This window comes from Oncorhynchus gorbuscha, linkage group LG11 (genome assembly GCF_021184085.1).
Source record: "Oncorhynchus gorbuscha isolate QuinsamMale2020 ecotype Even-year linkage group LG11, OgorEven_v1.0, whole genome shotgun sequence".
Lineage (NCBI taxonomy): Eukaryota > Metazoa > Chordata > Actinopteri > Salmoniformes > Salmonidae > Oncorhynchus > Oncorhynchus gorbuscha.
The window spans coordinates 71,219,257-71,242,976 of NC_060183.1; the positions used below are offsets into that span (position 1 = coordinate 71,219,257).

The 23,720-nt window shown below is 41.6% G+C and overlaps 3 protein-coding genes across 7 annotated transcripts; 1 reads left to right on the top strand and 2 right to left on the bottom strand.

Moving 5' to 3' along the window:
• The first annotated feature begins 27 nt into the window (after positions 1–27).
• Positions 28–4,904, top strand: spout1 (SPOUT domain containing methyltransferase 1). The gene is made up of 12 exons (XM_046290319.1): positions 28–129; positions 304–343; positions 838–960; positions 1,076–1,235; positions 1,361–1,450; positions 1,542–1,591; positions 1,733–1,863; positions 2,015–2,087; positions 2,230–2,328; positions 2,447–2,549; positions 2,981–3,128; positions 3,539–4,904. The coding sequence occupies exons 1-12, from the start codon at positions 82–84 to the stop codon at positions 3,614–3,616; spliced, it is 1,143 nt and encodes a 380-aa protein (XP_046146275.1). The 5' UTR covers positions 28–81; the 3' UTR covers positions 3,617–4,904.
• On the bottom strand, positions 4,569–19,863 carry st6galnac6 (ST6 (alpha-N-acetyl-neuraminyl-2,3-beta-galactosyl-1,3)-N-acetylgalactosaminide alpha-2,6-sialyltransferase 6). Of its 5 annotated transcripts, none has more exons than XM_046290320.1 (6): positions 19,776–19,863; positions 16,642–16,721; positions 16,020–16,226; positions 6,255–6,673; positions 5,926–6,033; positions 4,569–5,566 (listed from the first exon to the last, which is right to left on the bottom strand). In XM_046290320.1, exons 2-6 carry the CDS (start codon positions 16,663–16,665, stop codon positions 5,380–5,382), a joined length of 945 nt encoding a protein of 314 aa, XP_046146276.1. In that variant the 5' UTR covers positions 16,666–16,721; positions 19,776–19,863; the 3' UTR covers positions 4,569–5,379. The 5 variants fall into 5 exon arrangements, with proteins under 5 accessions (XP_046146276.1, XP_046146279.1, XP_046146277.1 ...); XM_046290323.1 differs by lacking the exon at positions 19,776–19,863 and adding an exon at positions 18,223–18,529; XM_046290321.1 differs by lacking the exon at positions 19,776–19,863 and adding an exon at positions 17,619–17,794.
• A 165-nt stretch (positions 19,864–20,028) lies between these two features.
• st6galnac4 (ST6 (alpha-N-acetyl-neuraminyl-2,3-beta-galactosyl-1,3)-N-acetylgalactosaminide alpha-2,6-sialyltransferase 4) lies at positions 20,029–23,196 on the bottom strand. Its single transcript, XM_046368300.1, has 6 exons — positions 23,134–23,196; positions 22,732–22,817; positions 22,484–22,627; positions 21,821–22,230; positions 21,542–21,649; positions 20,029–21,300 (listed from the first exon to the last, which is right to left on the bottom strand). Exons 2-6 carry the CDS (start codon positions 22,741–22,743, stop codon positions 21,093–21,095), a joined length of 882 nt encoding a protein of 293 aa, XP_046224256.1. The 5' UTR covers positions 22,744–22,817; positions 23,134–23,196; the 3' UTR covers positions 20,029–21,092.
• Positions 23,197–23,720: the final 524 nt, after the last annotated feature.

The window sequence follows — 23,720 nt, forward strand, 5'->3', positions numbered from 1 at the left end:
GTAGATTACTTCTATTTTGAAAATGTATTATGCGAACCGGAAGTGTCCGTTTCTGTTTTCACGTGTTGGTTGCAGGGAAAGATGACGGACAGCGTTGCATCGAAAAAGCCCAAATTGTCCTCTTCTCAGGTATTTTAAACTTGGACGCCATATGTTGTCTTCTAATGTGTAAAAGAGGCAATTCGTGTCAGACACATCTTGAGATTTTAGGGATTTTTTACGATAAACGACCGTAATTTTACATCTGTTCGCCAGCTAGCATAATGCTAACTAACATGGTGTGTATATGTTCATGTTTTACAGGGCGAGGACAGAGTAGATTGGAAGAAATGGAAAGCGGAACGTAAGCATCCTTCATCCAACTTTATTATTGTGAAAAACTTGCCAAACTAATCGCGATGGTTGATTATCGGGGCATGCGCACTTTTACAGACGTGTTATCTGACCCCAGTTGGGATTGAGTTCAGTCTTGTACTACATCAGAAATCACAACCGTGTATATAAGCAGACTCTCAAGACATGAAATAAAAATTGCCGTGTGCCTATGTAGATGCTAAGTGTACATTGCTTAGTATCTTAGCCTAACGGTAACCGAAAGGTCGCTGGTTCGAATCCCCGAGCTGGCAAGGTGGAAAAATCTGCCGTTGGGGTGCCGATGACGTGAATGTCGATTAAGGCAGCTCCCGCACCTCTCGGATTCAGAGGTTGGGTTAAATGCCGAATACACATTTCAGTTGAATGTGTTCAGTTGTACAACTGACTAGGTAACCACCTTGACTTCCTTTCCTACTACTTGTTGATTTGTGAATCCAGCTCATGTTTTTTCTTGAATAATAGGAAAAGAGATCAAGAAGCAAATCAAAGAATCCAAGCTGATTCAACAACTTGACAAGCAGAAGCAAGAGGAGGAGGAGAAGACTGAGGCAGCACTGCAGCAGAGTCAGAGGGAAAACCGATCAGGTAATATTGATTAGGTTTTCACCCCACTGGTTATTCCACTATGATCCCTCTATCTTTAAAAAATGCATAAGAATAAAATAATGTATGATTTTGACTCCCGTATCTGCAACCATAGGACGGTCGTACACAGTGAGCGTGGCCTTGCCTGGTTCTGTCCTGGACAATGCCCAGTCTACAGAACTCCGCACATACCTGGCTGGACAGATAGCCAGAGCCTGCGTCGTGTTCTGTGTCGACGAGATCATCGTATTTGACGAACAAGATGAGGATGTCAAGTAAGACCTCTGTTTCTGTGCATCTTATTTTAGGCTCATGTCTTTAGTAATTTGATGCTGTTTTAGATGTTAGGTCTTGACAGTGGCAGTATAATTATACTGATCCACAATGTTTTATTTCACAGGACTGTTGAGGGAGAATTCAATGGTGTCGGCAAGAAGGGTCAAGCCTGCATTCAACTGGCTAGAATCCTCCAGTTCTTGGAATGCCCACAGTAAGTACTACATTGACTTATAACTAAGTCAAACGCAGCTGCTGTCTTTGACTATGGTTTGAATCCTCTTCTCTTTGTATTATTTTCCAAGGTACCTGCGCAAATCATTCTTCCCAATGCATAAAGATTTACAGTATGCCGGTGAGTGAGTAGCTGAAAACTCCACCTCCATTCTTGGTTTTCCCAACCATATATGAACATATGTCATGGTGTAAACATTATAATGAATTTTCTAGTACAGCCATAGTTGCCCTAACCGTGTGTTGGTGCCTTCCCACTAAGGCTTGCTCAACCCTCTGGACAGCCCTCACCACATGAGGAAGGATGATGAGTGTGAGTACCGGGAGGGGGTGGTCCTCGATCGGCCTAGCAAACCAGGAAAAGGCTCCTTGGTCAACTGTGGAATGTGGAAGGTGAGTAGATGTCTCGATATGATGATAAAGTTCGGTAATATGCCATAAGAAGAACCATAGGTCAACGGACCGAGAAAGCTGTGTGCTGATATTGAACCCCAACAGCAGCAGGATGTAGTAGAGGACTGATGTATTTTTCTGCTACTTTTAGGAGGTGCAGATAGATAAGCAGCTACAGTCTGGTCTCAGAGTCACTGTCCACATGAACAAGATCCAGAATAAAGGTAGGTCCACATCTGTCCATCCAACTCAGCTCATCTTTGATTCCATGAATAGGCGCTTCTGAGAAGTACGTTTCAGCTATTCACATACAAATATGATGCTTCACTCATAGTTGCTCAGTATTTTGTGTGTGTGTTTACACAGATGGTAGACTACACAAAGGGGTGGTGGTGGCGCCTCACAAGCCGCGAACAGAGGGAGGTCTGTACTGGGGCTACAGTGTTCGCCTGGCCTCAAGTCTAAGTAGGTGTATTATTTACATATCTTCCACAACTGGAGCCATTCTTTTCAATTTCGTGAGGTTGAGAGTTTCATTCAATTTGACTAATCTCACCTTACCAAGTGTTGATTTGGATTGCAGGTAATGTGTTCACCGAGTGTCCACATAAAGAGGGCTATGATCTGACCATTGGAACATCTGAGAAGGGCAGTGATGTTGACAAAACTTCTCTTTCTCCATTCACGTAAGTTCAGAGTATGAGGGCAAGAAGGTCTGGTGGAAGACCTGTTTACATGTGTTACATAACTTTGTTTTATATGACTGAATCTCTCGTGGACAGATCTACGTCAACAACTGGTACCGTAGAGTCTGTGGGGAATGCGTGGGATAATGAGCAGCAGTAGTTCTGGTTTTGGGGTTTTTCATTACTGGTTATTTTGACATATCACAATGTCGCAGGCGTTAGCATCTTTAGAATTTCAGAAGAGTAGGGGACATAGACTTGTACGTAACTAGCAAAGATAGAGGGTGGAGTTCCTTGTTCTAGCATCTCTTAATCCCTTAACATGTAAGGACCCCGAATTTAATCGAGCAGCTGACCAATAATGCAAGACTTTAATTCTGGGTTCGCTGAGATTATATGGCCTGAAACTTTATTCTGTTTTCACTCTCCAGGCACATGTTGGTTGTGTTTGGTGGTCTGCAGGGCTTGGAGGCCAGTGTGGACGCTGATCAGAACCTGGAGGTGGCGGACCCCGGTGTCCTATTTGACCTGTACCTCAACACCTGCCCCAACCAGGGCAGCAGAACCATCCGCACAGAGGTGAGTGTATAGCAGGGGAAGACGGAGTATAGCGAACTATCGTTCACATGTCTGCTGTTGGTCAGAGTTATTCCCTGACCAGGAAAGACTGACAATGGAACATGGTTTCCCTACATCAGGGATCTCAATCCCATTCCACAGAGGCCTGAGTGTCTGCGGGTTTTTGTTTTTTTGTTTAAATTAAGCCTTAGACAATCAGGTGAGCCGAGTTCCTTACTAATTAGTGACCTTAATTCATCAATCAAGTACAAGGGTGCAGCGAAACCCCCAGACACTCAATCCTCCATTTAATAAGTTTGACAGGTGCCCTACTTGGTGAAGGAAAATCTCGGGGCCCTTAATCTGTCATATTGGCTGGGAGTTCAATCTGACCAGTCTATATTCTGTTGCTCTGATCATGTCTTCCACAGGAGGCCATCCTGATCTCCATGTCCAGCCTGAGGCAGAAAATCACAGCCGCATTTCCAGACAAGTCGAACGGCTCATAACAGGAAGTGGCTACTGACAAACCATCACTAAGAGGAAGACTAAAGGATCTAAAAATAATTCACTTTTTTGGGTACCTGGGTGAAGCTAACTGACCCAGGAGTCAATTTAATATTTAAATACTTCTGGGTTCGAATGAATGGACGTTGCTGGGATTATTCTGTGCTGTTTTTTTATTTATTCAAGGGTAAGAGATCACAGCACACGTGAAGAAGAACCTAGTGTCTTGGCCATGAGACCTCATTCTTGGTGTTTCCTTATTTACATCCTCTCTCTTTGGTAGCATTTTGCTAGTTAAAGCTAACGCTAGCTTTGCTCTGTTTCTACTATACCCTCTGTATAGGATTCCAGGTGAATTAAGTCATTTATATGCATCAGTTTGTCATTTGTTCTCAAGACGCATTACAGAACATACATGAAGAATAAGTTGCTGAACACAATGCTAACAATAAATAATGCAATACATTCTGTTCAGTGATGCTAATGAATACCGCAATACATTAATTTGAATTATTCAAACTCAAACCGCTGCATGCCTCAGGATGTCAGAGGTAAAGGGTCAAGCATGATGACGAGGCAACGTTCGTCCATGTCAGACAGGATAAAACTACTTGGTATCTAATACAGCACATTTGTGTGAATGCCTTATAGAAGCTCACACACCCCTACATTCAACAGGCATGGTGTGAATCCATTGGCTTGGCACGAGCCAACCTACAGCGCTATAAATGTAAGCTTGTGTTCTGATGTTGGTATATTAACACTGAGCCATTAAAGGTTAGATTGGATACGGTAATGCTACAAACAACATGTCACTGTTAACTTTAGCCATACTGTCTGTAAGCATATAAAGGTCTCCAATGAATTCCTTTAAAGCGTTGAAACAAGTGTACTCCCACTTTCACTAAGGGATGGAGAAATGTAACCACTCATTCATAGAGCTATGGATGCAAGGACTGAACACGATATAAAAATGAGTTTTTGCTTTGAGGTTATACAGTATTTGTTTACAAACATTGGAGTAAAACAAGTTTATATTTTCAGTTCTGATGGGGTAAGAAAGTTGAACAAAGCTCATGAGGCATTTAAGTTATATTCCTCAAGTTCAAAAATTGATATAGCTACTGCAGATTCTTGAATAATACAATCTTCCCTCAATTCGTAAAGTTGACATTATCTTGTTATGTGAGTGCTTTTGAGGACATTTAACAAAAGCATTATAAACATGTAAAAATACATATTTAAATATCAATTCATTTGTTTATTTACAATAAATATTTTTGCAGTTGCCCTCTTCAAACTTCCTTGCCAAACACAGGAAATACCGTATTTACAAAATCCCATAAAATTTTGATTTTGCACTGTAAAAAAAAAAGCCCATTCAGAATGTATATTAATGTTTACAAACTAAGCTCAGGTTCATCAGAGCTACATAAATGGCTGCCATTCGGAGAAGGGGGCACAGAAATGTGTAGTTCTATAAGAATAATAAAGTATATTCAACTTATTGCCCGATTGACATAATAGGGCTGACCTGAACCATACACGTGCTGGCTCTGATAATTTATTTTCACGTTGTCCTTCACATCACAGTTCCAGCAACTACTGTATGGTAGATGCCCAACCAGGCCAATACAGCTAGGCTCAGCTCAGTTTGGTCCAGTAGTGTAAAAAGGGTATTTGTGCACTGTCCAGGACCCTGGTCCAGATGTGTGCGTCACCTCTCTCATACCTTGGGCTAACTTTGTTGAAGGAACTAGTCATCTCACCATGTTGGGTGAGTGAAGGTGATGTTATACTGCTTGGCCCAGCGTGCAAACACCTGTTTCTCTGTGATGAAGCGATGGTGGGGGCCCTTCCGACCCCTCTCATTTTGCAGGTAGGTCACACACTCATCTGTGCCTCTGGGTTTATAGTAGTGGTAAGGCATCTTCTTGGGCTGGGGCTTTTTTCTGGAAAAAGAGGCATTACAAATGATTGCGTTGACAACCAGCATACGTTGGGTAGCAATAACCCTACGGCTCCTTCATAGACCTGCTGTTTTAAAGAGCAACATTCCGACCCAAAGATCTTCGTCCGGCGTCTTTCAGAGACAACCATAATAAACAATGTTCTGTTGTTTATATGAAAGGAATCCTGTCAGTTGGAGACTATGGTTCCATAATAATCAGTATAGATTAACTTATTGCTTACTACTAATTTATGATTACACACACAATGTAATAGCCTGGTAGATTTAAGTGCTTGATAGATCACGATCATTGATTCATCCTCTTCTTATGTGTAACAGTGTTCATTAGTTCATACTCACCCACAGTGACTGGGCGGAACCATCCCGTACACTTTAATATTGTCACACTTCTCGATCGCAATCACCATTGTGAACCAGCCGGTGCTCAACCAGGACTGAGACTTTGCTCTGTGGAAGGAAACCGTAGAATAAAACGCTAACAAAAATAGCATTTAGAGGTTGATAGAAATATCTATCATTAGATGCCAGGAAAATCCCCACATTGTGCTCATCATTATCGATCGATATTAGTGCCAAAATAGATTGGTAATTATATATTGAATTTGTACAGATTTCTGCATTATCCCCATTGTTCTTTCACCATAACAGCTTTCCTTCATTCTACCCACCTGTCTCGCCCTGTCTCCTTCTGAAACAGTGTATCAAACTTGTGCATCTTGCTGGGCGTGATGGTAAAGCTGGACAGGTTACTGTAGGTCATGCTGACTCTCTGGATCAGACGGTACAGTGTTCCTTTAGACTCTCTACCAATCTTGGTGGGTGGTCCCCAGAATATGACTGCAGAATTTGCCTGGTGGTCCGTGAGGTTGAGAAACTCAGCTGGCCGTCGAACCACCCTGAACACACTGGAGTGGGCCACCACCCTGAGGGTGGTCCGGCTCCCCACGTCACGTTCGTACCCCGACAGGGGGGCGTCATTCATGCGGATCACACACTGTGCGCGGTCGATGTCCGGTCCGGCCCCGCTGCCCAGCATATGGCTGGAGCTGGTCACCAGGGCACAGTGGTGGCAGTGCAGGGTCAGACTCTGGAGAGGGAATGCAGAAACAACAACTGAGAAAATATATACAGTATATAACATACAGTGAGCTCAAAGTATTGGGACAGTGACATGTTTTTTTGGCTTTGTACTCAAGCCCATTGAAACGATACAATGACAATGCAGTTAAAATGCAGACGGTCAGCTTTTATTTTGAAAAACGTTTAGAAATTACAGCACGTTTTGTACATAATCCACCCCTTTTTAGGACACCCAAAGTATTGGGACACATTAATTTATATGCGTATTAAAGTAGTCAAAAGTTAAGTATTTGGTCCCATATTCATAACACACAATGACTACATCAAGCTGGTGATTCTACACATTTGTTGGATTTGTTTTCTGCTTGTGTTTCAGATTATTTTGTGCCCAAAATAAACGATTGGTAAATAATATATTGTGCCATTTGAGTCACTTATTGTCAATAAGAATATAATATGTTTCTAAACCCTTCTACAATAATGTGGATTCTAACATTACGGATAAACGTGAATGAATTGTGAATAATGAGTAAGAAAGACGGACAAACATCATACTCCCAAGCAGGGTTGGGTAGATTACTTTCTAAATGTAATCTGTTAGTTACAAGTTACCTGTCCAAAATTGGAATTGGTAACGTAACTTTTAGATTTCCCAAACTCAGTAACGTAATCTGGTTACATTCTGTTACTTTTAGCTTACTTTCCCCTTAAGAGGCATTAGAAAAAACAAAAATGTATGTTACCAATTTAACAACATCTATTGCAGGATAAATCTATGTTAAAGTTTACATAGCTGGTCATATATGGATGTAAAATTGTACTTTATGGGTTGGTTATGTAGGCTTCTTCTAACCCATCGCTTTCTACTACATATACTAATACGATTAAATTATATCTTTACATTAAAAAAACAAAGTCTATCAGAATTCCAGTCATTCCAATAAATGTTATACCTTCAAGAATAGGACTTGGAAATATGGAAGTATAGATTAGCCAAATTAATTTTACCTGAGCATGACCCCAAAACTAAGGACTTATTAGCCAGCCCTACTCTGTTGTTTATGATTTTGTTGTCATGGAGGACTGAGTGGTCTCACTGATTCCAGTTGAAAATAAATGCTGCGCTAATGGAATTGCATGCTTTGCCAAGAGTGTGCAAAGCTGTCATCAAGGCAAAGGGTGGCTACATAGAGGAATCTAAAATATATTATGATTTGTTTAACACTTTTTTGGTTACAACATGATTCCTCCATTTCATAGTTTATTCTACAATGTAGAAAATAGTAAAAAATACATGAAAACCCTTGAATGAGTAGAATCCAAACTTTTGACTGGTATTATACAGTATATATAATTTATAAGTCCAAAAATAGATGAAGCAACTACAGATGGTCCCTTTAAGTCTATCAATGGGGGGAAGGGGGGGGGGGTGAAAATAGTCCAGGGAGCCATTTGATTAGCTGTTCAGGAGTCTTATGGCTGGGGATAGAAGCTGTTAAGAAGCCTTTTGAACCTAGACTTGGCGCTCCGGTACCACTTGCCATGTGGTAGCAGAGAGGGAGAGAACAGTCTATGACTAGAATGACTGGAGTCTATGGCAATTGTTTGGGTCTTCATCTGACACCGACTGGTATATAGGTCCTGGATGGCAGGAAGCTTGGCCCCAGTGATGTACCGGGCCATACGCACTACCCTGTTGTGCCCTCTTCACGACTGTCTTCGGTGTGTTTGGACCATGATAGTTTGTTGGTGATGTGGACACCAAGGAACTTGAAGCTCTCAACCTGCTCCACTACAGCCCCGACGATGAGAATGGGGGTGTGCTTGGTCCTCCTTTTCATGTAGTCCACAATAATCTCCTTTTGTCTTGATCGCGTTGAGGGAGAGATTGTTGTCCTGGCACCACACTGCCAGGTCTCTGACCTCCCTATAGGCTGTCTCATCGTTGTCGGTGATCAGGCCTACCACTGTTGTGTCATCGGCAAACTTAATGATATTGTTGGAGTCATGCTTGGCCATGCAGTCATGAGTGAACAAGGAGTACAGGACAGGACTGCCAACCCTTACCAACTAGGAGTATAGGACAGGACTGAGCACGCACCACTGAGGATTAGCGTGGCAGATGTGTCGTTGCCAACCCTTACCAACTAGGAGTGGCCTGTCAGGAAGTCCAGGATCCAGTTGTAGAGGGACGTGTTTAGTCCCATTTGGAAGACACATTTGTGACCAAGGTTTAACTTCCTGACTGATGTCTTGATGTTGTTTCACTATATCCACATAATTGTCCGTCCTCATGATGCCATCTATTTTGTCAAGTGAACCTGTCCCTCCTGCAGCAAAGCACCCCCACAACATGATGCTGCCACCCTCGTGCTTCACGGTTAAGATGGTGTTCTTTGACTTGCATGCCTCCCCCTTTTTCCTCCAAACATAACGATGGTTATTGTGGCCAAACAGTTCTATTTTTGTTTCATCAGACCAGATATTTCTCCAAAAAGTACGATCTTTGTCCCCATGTGCAGTTGCAAACCGTAGTCTGTTTTTGTAAATGGCGGTTTGGGGCAGTGGCTGCTTCCTTGCTGAGCAGCCTTTCAGGTTATGTCAATATAGGACTCGTTTTACTGTGGATATAGATACTTTTGTACCCGTTTCCTCCAGCAGCTTCACAAGGTCCTTTGCTGTTGTTCTGGGATTGATTTGCACTTTTCGCACCAAAGTATGTTCATCTCTAGGAGACAGAACGTGTCTCCTTCCTGAGCGGTATGATGGCTGCATGGTCCCATTGTGTTTACACTTGCATACTATTGTTTGTACAGATGAACGTGGTACCTTCAGGCGTTTGGAAATTGCTCCCAAGGATGAACCAGACTTGTGGAGTTCTACAATTTTGTTTCTGAGGTCTTAGCTGATTTCTTTTGATTTTCCCATGTCAAACAAAGAGGCACTGAGTTTGAAGGTAGGCCTTGAAATACATCCACAGGTACACCTCCAATTGACTCAATTAAAACATTTTTTAAAAATTATATATATTTTTTCCACCTGGAATTATAGCAGCTAACGACCCCTGAACGCACAGCCGCTAATCTGCGGCCTTGGACTGCTGGTTTAAGAGGCCCTTCGGACATATTTCTTTGGCCACTATACATATTTTGCCAATTGTCCTGGTTTACCACACGGAGCCCTGCTGATCCGTCCGCTGATGTAACTGAACGAGGGGGCCACAACAGACTTCCCTCCGTCACGTCATCTCTCTAAGGCCTTTCTGTTAGCCTGCTAGCCCCGTGCCGCTAGCTGCCTGAAGCCACACACTGGACTTGTATGATCACCCGGCTACGCATGTCTTTCCCTAACGTCACCATGCCTTTCCCTAACGTCACCATGCCGTGTCGATTGCTGTTCTGGTTTGTAACTATTGTTTTATTTCACTGTAGAGCCTCTAGCACTGCTCAACACGCCTTGGCCAACAATTGAGTTCCACCCACCACATACGCAGTGACAACACCTGGTTTAAATGCTATTTCTAGAGACAATATCTCTTTCATTATCACTATATGCACAGGTTTACCCCCACTGTATTCACATCCTACTATATCTTTGTCTCTACATTATGCCTTGAATATATTCTACCGTGCCCAGAAATCTGCTCCTTTTACTCTCTGTTCTGAACATACTAGGCGTCCAGTTCTGTTAGCCTTTAGCCGTACACTTATCCTACTCCTCCTCTGTTCCTCTGGTGATGTAGAGGTTAATCCAGGCCCTGCAGTGTCTACCTCCACTCCCATCCCCCAGGCTCTCATTTGTTGACTTCTGCAACCGTAAAAGCCTTGGTTTCATGCATGTTAACATCAGAAGCCTCAACCCTAAGTTTGTTTAATTTCACTGCCCTAGCACACTCCACCAATCCGGATGTCCTAGCCGTGTCTGAATCCTGACTTAGGAAGGCCACCAAAAACCTTGACATTTCCATTCCTAACTATAACATTTTCCGACAAGATAGAACTGCCAAAGGGGGCGGTGTTGCAATTTACTGCAAAGATAACCTGCAGAGTTCTGTCTTACTATCCAGGTCTGTACCCAAACAATTTGAGCTTCTACTTCTAAAAATGTACCTTTCCAGAAACAAGTCTCTCACCGTTGCCGCTTGCTATAGACCACCCTCTGCCCTCAGCTGTGCCCTCGACACCATATGTGATTTGATTGCCCCCCATCTATCTTCTGAGCTCGTGCTGCTAGGTGACCTAAACTGGGACATGCTTAACGCCCCGGCCATCCTACAATCTAAGCTTGATGCCCTCAATCTCACAGAACTTATCAATGAACCTACCAGATATAACCCCAAATCCGTAAACACGGGCATCCTCATAGAGATCATCCTAACTAACTCACCCTCTAAATAAACCTCTGCTGTTTTCAACCAAGATCTCAGCGATCACTGCCTCATTGCCTGCATCCGTAATGGGTCTGGAGGCAAACGACCACCCCTCATCACTGTCAAACACTCCTTAAAACACTTCTGCGAGTAGGCCTTTCTAATCGACCTGGAACGACTTTGACCTCATCCCGACAGTAGAGGATGTCGGGTTATTCTTTAAAAGTTCCTTCCTCACCATCTTAAATAGGCATGCCTCGTTCAAAACATGTAGAACCAGGAATAGATATAGCCCTTGATTCACTCCAGACCTGTCTGCCCTTGACCAGCACAAAAACATCTTGTGGCATTCTGCATTAGCATCGAATAGCCCCCGTGATATGCAACTTTTCAGGGAAGTTAGGAACCAATATACACAGGCAGTTAGGAAAGCTAAGGCTAGCTTTTTTAAACAGAAATGTGCATCCTGCAGTACAAACTCAAAAAAGTTCTGGGACACTAAAGTCCATGGAGAATAAGAGCACCTCATCCCAGCTACCCACTGCTCTGAGCCTAGGAAACACTGTTACAACCGACAAATCCACAATAATTGAGAATTTCAATAAGCATTTCTCTACGGCTGGCCACGCTTTCCACCTGGCTACCCCTACCCCGGTCAACTGCCCGGCACCCTCCACAGCAACCCGCCCAAGCCCCCACCATTTCTCCTTAACCCATATCCAGATAGCAATCCCTATTACTCTTTCGTATCGTCTGAGATTCCAAAAGATTGGAAAGCTGCCGCGGTCATCCCCCTCAACAAAGGGGGAGACACTCTAGACCCAAACTGCTACAGACCTATATCTATCCTACCCTGCATCTCTAATGTTTTCGATAGACGTAGTTATCAAACAGATTACTGACCATTTTGAATCACATCGTACCTTCTCCGCTATGCAATCTGGTTTCCGAGCTGGTCATGGGTGCACCTCAGCCACGCTCAAGGTCCTAAGCGATATCATAACCGCCATCGATAAGAGACATTTACTGTGCAGCTGTATTCATCGACCTGGCCAAGGCTTTCGACTCTGTCAATCACCACATTCTTATTGGCAGACTCAACAGCCTTGGTTTCCCAAATGATTGCCTCGCCTGGTTCACCAACTACTTCTCTGATAGAGCTTAGTGTGTCAAATCGGAGGGCCTCTGGCAGTCTCTATGGGGGTGCCACAGGGTTAATTCTTGGACTGACTCTCTTCTCTGTATACATCAATGATGTCGCTCTTGCTGCTGGTGATTCTCTAATCCACCTCTACGTAGACGACACCATTCTGTATACTTCTGGCCCTTCTTTGGACACTGTCTCTAGGTTATGTGGGACGCTAGCGTCCCATCTGGCCAACATCCAGTGAGGTTGCAGAGCACCAAATTTAATTACAGAAATGCTCATTGTAAAAATTCAGAAAACAAAACATATTTTACATAGGTTTAAAGATTAACTTCTTGTTAAACCAACCACAGTGTCATATTTATAAGATGCTTTTCGGCGAAAGCATACCTAGCCCAGAACATACCTAGCCCAGAACATAGCCCAGTTGACAAATTATTACAAACAGTAACCAGCCAAGCAGAAGCGTTACAAAACTCAGAAATAGAGATAAAATTAATCCCTTACCTTTGATGATCTTCACATGGTGGCAATCAGAAGACATTCATTTACTCAACAAATGTTCCTTTTGTTCGATGAAGTCTCTTTATATCCAAAAACCTCCAATTTGTTAGCGCATTTTCTTCAGTAATCCACAGGCTCAAACTTAGTCAAAACAATCAGACAAAAAATCCAAATTGTATCTGTAAAGTTAATAGAAACATGTCAAACGATGTTTATATTCAATCCTCAGGTAGTTTTTTAGCCTAAATGATCTATAACATTTCAACCGGACAATAACGTTGTCAATATAAAAGGTAAACAAGAAATGCACAAGAGCCTGAAAAAAATCTCCGTCACATTAGGGTCCACTCCTTCAGACTGGTCTTACTCCCTCATTTATAAGAATTACAAGCCTGAAACGATTTCTAAAGACTGTTGACATCTAGTGGAAGGCATAGGAACTGCAAATCGAGTCATAAGTCAATGGATTGAATAGAAAACTAAAAAAAAATGGTATTGAATAGAAAACTACAAAACCAACAAAAAAAACGACTTCCTGAATGGATTTTTCTCAGGTTTTCACAGGCTAAATCAGTTCTGTTATACTCACAGACACTATTTTAACTTTACAGTTTTGGAAACTTTAGTGTTTTCTATCAAAATCTATCAGTTCTATGCATATCATATCTTCTGGGCCCGAATAGCAGGCCGTTTAATTTGGGCATGCTTTTCATCCAAAATTCTGAATGCTGCCCCCTACCCTAGAGAGGTTAACTAACCTCCAGACGAGCTTCAATGCCATACAACTCTCCTTCTGTGGCCTCCAACTGCTCTTAAACGCAAATAAAACTAAATGCATGCTATTCAACCGATCATTGCCCGCACCTGCCCGCCCATCCAGCCAGCATCACTACTCTGGACGGCTCTGACTTAGAATACGTGGATAACTACAAATACTAGACTGTAAACTCTCCTTCCAGACTCACATTAAGCATCTCCAATCAAAAATTAAATCTAGAATCGGCTTCCTATTTCGCAACAACGTCTCCTTCACTCATGCTGCCAAACATACCCTCGTAAAACTGACCATCCTACCGATCCTTGACTTTGGCGATGTCATCTATAAAATATCCACCAACACTCTACTCAGCAAACTGGTTGTAGTCTATCACAGTGCCATCCGTTTTGTCACCAAAGCCCCATATACTACCCACCACTGCGACCTGTACGCTCTCGTTGGCTGGCCCTCGCTTCATACTCGTACCAAACCCACTGGCAACAGGTTTTCTACAAGTCTCTGCTAGGTAAAGCCCCATCCTATCTCAGCTCCCTGGTCACCATTGCAGCACCCACTCATAGCACACGCTCCAGCAGGTATATCTCACTGGTCACCCCCAAAGCCAATTCCTCCTTTGGTCGCCTTCCCTTCCAGTTCTCTGCTGCCACTGACTGGAACGAACTGCAAAAATCACTGAAGCTGGAGATTCCCATCTCCCTCACTAGCTTTAAGAACCACCTGTCAGAGCAGCTCACAGATCACTGCACCTGTTCATAGCCCATCTGTATACAGCCCATCTATCTACCTCATTCCCATACTGTATTTATTTATTTAGCTCCTTTTGCACCACAGTATCTCTACTTGCACATCCATCTTTTGCACATCTACCGTTCCAGTGTTTAATTGCCATATTGTAATTACTTTGCCATCATGGCCTATTTATTGCCTTAACTCCCTTATTTGACCTTATTTGCAATCACTGTATATAGACTTTGTTTTCCTTTTTTCTACTGTATTATTGACTGTATGTTTTGTTCATTCCATGTGTAACTCTGTGTTGTTCTATGTCGAACTGCTATGCTTTATCTTGGCCAGGTCGCAGTTGTAAATGAAAACTAGTTCTCAACTAGCTTACCTGGTTAAATAAAAGTGAAATTAAAAAATAAAATAAAAATGAGTCAATTTAGAAGCTTCTTAAGCCATGACATTTTCTGGAATTTTCCAAGCTGTTTAACGGCACAGTCAACTTTGTGTATGTAAACTTCTGATCCACTGGAATTGTGATACAGTAAATTATAAGTGAAATAATCTGTCTGTAAACATTTGTTATAAAAATTACTTGTGTCATGCACAAAGTAGACATCCTAACCGACTTGCCAAAACTATAGTTAACAAGAAATTTGTGGAGTGGTTGAAAAACAAGTTTTAATGACTCCAACCTAAGTGTATGTAAACTTCCAACTTCAACTGTAGGTGCACCACAGAAGTCCCCTCAAAGCCTGCCATTGACTATGTACAGACCCAGCTTGCGAGAGAGCTGCAGGAGTGGTGACCCGCTTTTGTTGGTTGCTTTGTCATAGTTGTGTCTATGGGGGCATATTGGGGAGGGGATGCTGTCACCTCTAGGTAGGTGTTCGTCTCCCTGTGTTCTCTTTCTCTCTAAAATTTCTGTGGAAATTAAATAGCAGTTCAAAACTAAAGCTCACCAGTCATACAGAAAACAGCTATATGAATACAGCTGTATGAACTGTGCAACAGTTTTTTACTCAATTTTGACTTAAGTTGTTCCTAAAATGCATTTGTGTCTGTTTTTGGGCTATGCATTATTGTTTCTCCAGTATTTATGCTGCAGTAGTTTATGTGTCGGGGGGCTAGGGTCAGTTTGTTATATCTGGAGTACTTCTCCTGTCCTATTCGGTGTCCTGTGTGAATTTAAGTGTGCTCTCTCTAATTCTCTCTTTCTTTCTCTCTCTCGGAGGACCATGCCTCAGGACTACCTGACATGATGACTTCTTGCTGTCCCCAGTCCATCTGGCTGTGCTGCTGCTCCAGTTTCAACTGTTCTGCCTTATTATTATTGGACCATGCTGGTCATTTATGAACATTTGAACATCTTGGCCATTTTCTGTTATAATCTCCACCCGGCACAGCCAAAAGAGGACTGGCCACCCCACATAGCCTGGTTCCTCTCTAGGTTTCTTCCTAGGTTTTGGCCTTTCTAGGGAGTTTTTCCTAGCCACCGTGCTTCTACACCTGCATTGCTTGCTGTTTGGGTTTTAGGCTGGGTTTCTGTACAGCACTTTGAGATATCAGCTGATGTACGAAGGGCTATATAAATACATTTGATTTCTATGGATCATGTGGTAGAGACTATAATCCACCCACTACATTTAGCCAGTGCTAAGCATTTTTGACACTACTTTAACTTAACCCCGCAAGTGTGAGAACAGGGTTCATATTAACCCATGACTTTAATGTTGTTTTTATACAAGATGTAGCCTTCTTGACCACGTCTCCTGGATTAAATAGAGGTTCCATAGATTTTCTCTGTAATTCAAACCCTGAGTGTAAATTACCTTGTTTCCATAGACAGCCACATAGCCCTCCTTCCCTGCCCATTTCTTGAGGTCAGTGACCTTGATGGGGTGATGAGGCGAGGACGCCCGGAAGGGACTGTAGAAGGGACTGATGTCGTTGCCGCTGTTGGAGCTAAAGAGGATGAGGAGGGTCATCAGGAGGAAGATGGCTCCGAAGATCACCATCTTCTGGCTCTGAGGCCCTTGCTGCCAAAGATAGGGGGAACCATTGATATAATATACATGTGTTCGTGGTGTGTTGTCTGTCAATATTAGTCTCTTGTGACAGACTGTTACATAAATGTATTTAGTAGCTGACTAGCATGTACACTGTATTTGGTTCTGGGTGCCGAGGTCAATGTTAGTGCTTTGTTGTTTATCTGGTTTATAGTAATGAAAAACAACCTCTAAAAGGCAGTTCAAATAACAGTTGCCCTTCTGAGAGGAATTCATTTGTGTCAAGTTTACCATCTTTGCACATAATGTGACCAAATGCTTTTACAAAACATACAGATAGGCCTATTATGCACAGTGCATCAGTAATAATATTTTATAGCTAATTTGACAAGAACAAAAAAAAACATTTTAAGTGAGAGTATATCAATGCTCAGAATGATTTTACCTTTTCAACAAGCCTCATCCCCATGCTTCCAAGTCAGGCTGAGCTACATTGCATGTTCTGTGCTTTTCTGGTCACCACCCCTGTCAAGAGGCAGATGTTCCATAGTGAATACACGCTAAATTCGTTCAGGCTGCTATCTTGTATACTTATAGTCAATAGGTAGTTTAACAAAACGTCACAATAAGTTGTTTTCCGTTCGATTTGCCTTCTCCGCTAAAACCATTGACAACTGCTTGCTGTTGTTAAATAAATGTTAACTATTGGCTGTAATATCTTCACCCCTTGAAGAGCATTGTCAGACCTACACATTTCCAATTATTCCATGCAAAACAAATGCGCACATTTAGCTATACCAGAGTTATACAGAAAGTTACTGCATACTTTTCATGATTAGTAAACATCAATTGATCATGTAATTTCAGATACGTGAAGGTAGCTTCACGATATCTCTCAATATTGGCTACGATTATTTTGATATTTGAGTGGTATAAAATAAAAGTGAACTATACCTGACAAGTATGCATGGTTTAGGTTCATTTCAAGTATTTTTTGGTCTGCCTGTCAAGCAGCAGAAGGGAGCAATTGCCATGGGACGGTTTGCTGACGTTTACTTTGCAAGCTACCGCAGGTAGAAACTTTGTACAGTTGGCTAAACGTGTAGCTAGTGTGGTAGGTAGACCTAATGTACTTTTCCCCCCAACCATTGTAGGCCTACAAAGCGAAAATCGCTAACATATTCCCCTTTTCAGCCGTTTTTAATAGTGTTGGATTGTGATTGCTGTTGACAGACATGATATACCAATATAGTCTATATTTATTGATGGACCATGGCAAAATGGTTAGCTAAACACAGATCAGGTCAATATGGCTGGCTAGCTAGCTAGTTAGTTAGTTAACAAGCGAACTTTTGGGGTTAAACTAGATGAGTATATCCAAATATTGTTTGATTTTCTTGCCATCTATACTGATAACTTTACCAGGAGGATGATGATTTACAGATATCAAGTTCTTTCTCAAAACCTAATCTCTGACCGAGGAAAATACAGATTCAGGTTGGATATTCGCCTGTAGTCTTCTTTACGTCCACAAACAGCAGTTAGGGACCGTCAACATAGTGACAAATAATATTTTTCAAATTTCAATGGATCTTTAACCATTATTCCTAAAAGTTTCAAAACTGGTTCTAGCTAACCTGATGGCATAGATATACATTGCACACACTTTTTTTGTCAATTTATATCTCGCACTATTTTAAATTCTTTATTTACATTTTTTTATTTCAATAGCTCCTTGGCCATGTGCCCTACTGACCTCGAACAAGGTTCAGAATGTCTACACATCCCACACCCTTTAGTTTGTCCATTTTCATCTCACTCAATTTTACATTAATTTTCAATGTTTCTAATTTCAATAGATCCTTGGTAATGTGACCTACTGGACTCAAACAAGGTTCATAATGTCCAGGGAATACCCTTGTATATTACACAACCTTTAGTTTGTCCATTTTCATCGCACACAATTTTACATACATTTTTCAAACTTTATCATTTCAATAGCTCCTTGGTAATGTGACCTACTGACCTCAAACTACTTTCAGAATGTCCATGGACTGGCGGAGACGGGTGCCGCGAGTCATCCAGTGCGGTAATGCGGCCGATCCCGGATAAGCTTGCGGGTGCCTCGGGGAGAGTTCTCTTTTCTTTGTGAAGGGCAGGGTGCCCTGAAATGGGTTCGCCCAAGAGAGAGGGGCCCAAGCCCTGGAAAGCGTTGCGATTTCGGCGGCATCTGGTGAGCTCTCCCTGGCCCTTGAAAATCCATGGGAGAGGGTGTAAATCTCACGCCGGGGCGTACCCATATCTGCAGCGGGTCTCCAAAGTGAACAGCCTCTGGCATGTTATAACAATGTAGTAAGGGAAGTTGGCAAAAAATATCTGTAACTTCAGGATAATGATTGGCTCTAAAATTAATGTAAAAACGTGTGAGATGAAAATAGACAAACTAAAGGTTGTGCAATATGTAGGCCCACTGAGTGTACATTGTGCACCTTGTTTGACGTCAGTAGGTCACATGACCAAGGAGCTATTGACATTTGAATGTATAAAAAAAACGTTTTTACTTTGTTTACGCTCCCTAACTAATTCAACTAGGAATAAAAATGCTAGTCAAATAAGACCTGTGCAATGTTGTGCGCAATTTTTCCAACCTCATGACAATAGCTTTTAAGTGTTTGAAAGCGCGAATATCCGTTGAATATCCAACCTGAAACTTATTTTTTACCTCGGTTAATCACTGACGAAGCAAGCTAAATTATGTTGTTTTCTTTGCTAGGATGCCAAACATTTATTTAAAGGGGACCTATGCAGAAATCGCTCCGCCACTTCCTGGTTGCAAACATTCTAATAGTTTGCCTATTTCCATTCTAAGTGACAAAACAAGCATTTGTAGAGAATCAATGTATGAAGCTGGTGTACAAAACCGAAAGTAAAAGACAAAAAAAAAAAAATTTAAGAACGGGAAGCATAGTAGTTGTCAATAGTTCGAGCGCAGATGGGGGTGTCCTTGCCCCCCCAGAAGCCAAATCAAACGTACAAATAGCCTATTGTGACGTTTAATTTAAAACGACCTATAAGAATATGATATGGTAGCAATGAAAATTAATTACAATTGTCTCAGAATAATGTCTTGTGGTTATCGGCATATTGCATACTAAAATGCATTCTCAAGAATTTGACAACCACAATCTTTTTTATTTTCTTTCGTTTTTTGTTATTCCAACTGATGTCCAACATCTGGGCCCTATCCGTTTGACAGTGGTTCATGAAAACCAACACCTCCGGTTTAAATAAAAAGGAATATCTATTGCACATATTTAATTTGAGCGCACTGGCACAACTGTAATTATAAGCCTATCAAAACTTAAATATACAAATTCAATAGAATAAGCTATTGGGGGACATGACAATATTCTGGCCCAGACCTAAACCCGTTGTCTCACTGCTAACGTTGGCTGTCGGACATGACTCGTGTTGACACCATAAATAGCTTTATTCTAAGCCATAATAGCGGGAAATGGCTGTCATTCAACAATTTCTGTAGAATAATGATTAAATTAAATGAATACGATGTTTGCTTACCAATTCGTTTTTTATCCATATGAGATCTGTGCATCATTGACGTTTGATCTGTCGGCGCGTCCCCAATCTCCCTAAACCATCGTAGGAGGGGACTCGCTTGCGTCATCAAAATTTCAGCTCCGCAGTGAAAATTATTATTAGGAACTTAAATCATTTAGAGAAGACACAAAGGCTAGTATTTGAAAATGTACATAGTTAATTTCAGTGTTGTGAAAACCAGACACCTTCAGAATAAACTAGATCAACACCACAATACTGTAAACATTTATAATACATTTCTTTGGAATCAGACAACATCATTAAGTAATTTAAAAAGGCAGGTAAAGAGCATTTCATATTTCCTAAAAGAGAGCACTAAAGGGATTTTCCATTGAACATGATAGTAGCATTGTCAAGCTTTGTAAATATCATCATGAAGACCATCAGAATATAAGGCATATCAGACCTTATATAAAAGTAACATTAAACCATTTACCATTTGTCAAGCAACACATTTTTTTGTTTAAAGTCAACATGTGTATAATGTCAGACAAAAATAGGAACTTAAAGAAAAAGGCACACTTTTTGGGGATGAGTCTCTACTCATAACATGTCAAATCGTTCCATTGGCCTCTGCAAAAACCAATCAAATCAGCAAAATAGTTTCTCTTTGCTATCAGATAGTCACTTTCTCTGATAGTAAATGACCAGCACATTATTATATTTCAGTGACACTAAATGCATGATTCTTGTTACATTTGAACCATAACATAATAAATATATGTAAAAGTTTGAAATGTTGTTAAGACTAAACTCTGACAGGAAAGCACAACAATGTTTCATTACATAGAACTACATGGGCATATAGCAGTGAACAGGAAAAAACATAATACGTTGCTGAACATTCAATCAGTGCATCATAAAAGCTACATTAATGACAAAACATTGGATCTTAAGAGTGCAGAAATGAAAAGGCATAATTATGACAAACAAACAACAAAGGCATCAAGTTTGTTCAAACACTAAAAATCTTATTTGATTTGGCATCAATAGCAGTTTTAATTTAATAGTGGTTAGAATACTGTACTTTAGACATAGGCTAAAGGTCTAAAATTAGAAATATGAGCACTTTGATCAATGTAAAAAAGTTGGCAGTTTGATGCTTGACTATTGAATACAATGTTTTGAACACCATTTAGCCTGTCATAAATATTATAAGTAATACTGCAGCCCCATGAAGGAGTAAGATCATTTGACTCTCATACTGCACAGAATTCCCCAACGGGGTCATACGGGGGTCAGAGGTCAAAGATTTTAAAAAGTCACCAGGCACAACACTCAGGGGTCATGTTTCCTCTCCTGCAGGTTCCAGGAAGGGTGTTTGAACTCCACCCTGTGGTGCAAGGCCCATCGGGCATAGATGGCCTTCTCGGTAATGAAGCGATGGCCGCCACGACTTGCGTGCTCGTGCAGCCGGTACATGCGGCACTCGTCCATCCGGCTTCCCTCGTAGTAGTGGTAAGGAGCAACACTGTGATCGGCACGGCTTCAGAGAAGCATGAAAGGGGTGTGGTTAATTGTCAAATACAGCCAATCAATCCCAATAGCTCTCAGTACAATGTGATGTAACACAAAAAACAGTGTAATATAAGGCAAGTTGACTGCTAGTTCAGAGTTCCTATTTATTTTATTCAAATTTAATCAAAACAGAATAAATGTGCTCTTACGCCAGAATAAATGTGCTATTGGACAGGTAGTTGCTTCCTCATCTTTTCCAAATAACTCACCTGCAGAAGTTATCGTCGATCATCCCATAGACGTGAATACTGTCACACATGTCCATGGCCAGGATCATGGTGAAGAAACCAGTGCTGAGAAAAGCACCCGAATTCATTCTGAAACAGAGAAAACGTATAATAATAAGAATAGCAACATAGCCATCTTGGCCGTGTTCATTTCGGCACCAAACAGAAGAAAACGGACTGAAAAAGTAATAGACTACCTGGACTTGACCCTTGTACCCTAATTAACATGACCCCTGAGTGCTTGGCGAGGACATTATTTACCTGTTTTTCCCTGTCTCGTTCTGAAAAACACTGTCACAGTACTGGATCTTCTCCCGAGTCACCATGTATATTTTGACCTGCGGGTACTTCGTGGCCATCTTCAGCAAGGCATTAAAAACACGGCCTTTCCCATCCTGCCTCATGTTCCGCTCAGGACCCCAGAACACGTAGGTGGTGTCTGCAGAGTGCCTGAAGTAATAGCTCTCGTTTTTAATCAGCAGGGGAACACTGGTGTGCGATACGACCCTCAGACTGGTTCTGCTCCCTACGTCCCTCTCATAGCCCAGTGTGGGGGCGTTGTTCATGCGGATCACACACCCCATCTGGTCAATCTCCTCTCTGAGACTTGCCCCCTGCATCTGGCCCGAGCTGGACACCAAGGCACACTGGCGGCAGTGCATCTTCAGAAACTGGAGGGAGAGAATAGGGCATAAAATCACATGAGGTGAAAATGTATTAATGTGTTTACATCAACATATAGTTTGTGTTTCTTTCTGGCTGAAGGTGTGGCAAGTGGAACAAGGCATGGGTTGTGTTCATTAGGCAACAACAAAAAAAATAGAATGAAATAGAGAGGTACTACCTGGGCTTGACCAATGGAAATGCTCATTTTAATTCTCTGTTGCAAAACACAACGCAGACCTCTGCAAATCAACAGCTCACCTGATCCCTCCTGCCAGGGGTGATCCTGAGGTATCCTTGGAGACCAATGTTGACCATGCTGTTGGACCCATCTGATCTGGTCATGTGGACGTACCATAACAACACTGACAGTGTTACAATAACTAGACAAATCCAGTGGCACCTCTGTTGACATCAGATGAACAGGTTAAAAACTGTAGTCAGTGTGCATAGGAAGTAAATGTTACTGTAATAATGATGAGGAGTAGGAAACAAGATGTCATGTTTACCTGAGACTTCATATCAATTAGAGACCTCTGGCCCCGCCCCTAATGGATTTCATCACAATTGGTGGGAAATAAGTTGGGTATCTCACCTGTTGAATAAAAACGTCTACCGTTAATTTGACAACTAATGTTTTAATCAATAGCACATTTAAAACCAGTGTAGGGGGTCAAATTCAGTGCACATCGGTCGAAATGACTGACATGATAATCAATCGAACCGCGTTAGCTAGCTAGTTAACGTTAACTATCATCATGACCAATATTTTGCCATAACATGATGGCAGCTAATTCAGTGCCAAAAAGGAAATCAATTAACAGAAACGTTGACCAAACGAATAACCGACTCTCTGTAATTATTATAATACGTTAACATGAAATATGAAGATACATGATAAGCTAACTAACCTAGTATTTCCCTTGTTGTGAGTGATGGTGTTACCCATATTATGTTCCGTCAGTGAACAGAACCTGGATAGCTTTAGTTCCTGATATTGGACACATTTTATTACTGGAAAGATATTTCAGGGAATGAAAGATGTAACGAATACAATGCAGTAATATAATGATTTAAAAGCATATATGCCCCTCTAAAAGTTAATATTATGGAAAACCTAATTATTTCTATCCTTCATACTAGTCAATTATTTATATAGCCCATACTAGTCAAGACATCCCTTTCACCATACCCCCGAGTGGCGCAGCGGTCTAAAGCACTGCATCTCAGTGCAAGAGGTGACACTACAGTCTCTGGTTCGAATCCAGGCTATATTGATTGAGAGACCAATAGAGCGGCGCCCAGCTGCGTCCAGTGTAGGTCGTAATTGTAAACACGAATGTATTCTTAACTGACTTGCCTAATTAAATTAATGAGCAGCAGTCACATTATCTTTCTTGGTTGCAGCACAAGCATCACTTACATTTTTTGCATTTAAACCAACGCTAACCTTATAACCTAATTATTCTAACCTGCGGAGTAAGTTTTCCTAGCCTGC

Coding starts and splice junctions, on each gene's coding strand:
- spout1 (XM_046290319.1), top strand. CDS start 82: ATGACGGACAGCGTTGCATCGAAAAAGCCCAAATTGTCCTCTTCTCAG. Junction 1,236..1,360: donor GAACAAGATGAGGATGTCAA/GTAAGACCTCTG, acceptor TTTATTTCACAG/GACTGTTGAGGGAGAATTCA. Junction 2,329..2,446: donor TCGCCTGGCCTCAAGTCTAA/GTAGGTGTATTA, acceptor TTTGGATTGCAG/GTAATGTGTTCACCGAGTGT.
- st6galnac6 (XM_046290320.1), bottom strand. CDS start 16,665: ATGGGGATGAGGCTTGTTGAAAAG. Junction 16,227..16,641: donor GGATGAGGCTTGTTGAAAAG/GTAAAATCATTC, acceptor TATCTTTGGCAG/CAAGGGCCTCAGAGCCAGAA. Junction 6,674..16,019: donor TGGCTGTCTATGGAAACAAG/GTAATTTACACT, acceptor TTCCCTCTCCAG/AGTCTGACCCTGCACTGCCA.
- st6galnac4 (XM_046368300.1), bottom strand. Junction 22,231..22,483: donor CCCCTGGCAGGAGGGATCAG/GTGAGCTGTTGA, acceptor CTCTCCCTCCAG/TTTCTGAAGATGCACTGCCG. Junction 21,650..21,820: donor AACGAGACAGGGAAAAACAG/GTAAATAATGTC, acceptor TCTCTGTTTCAG/AATGAATTCGGGTGCTTTTC.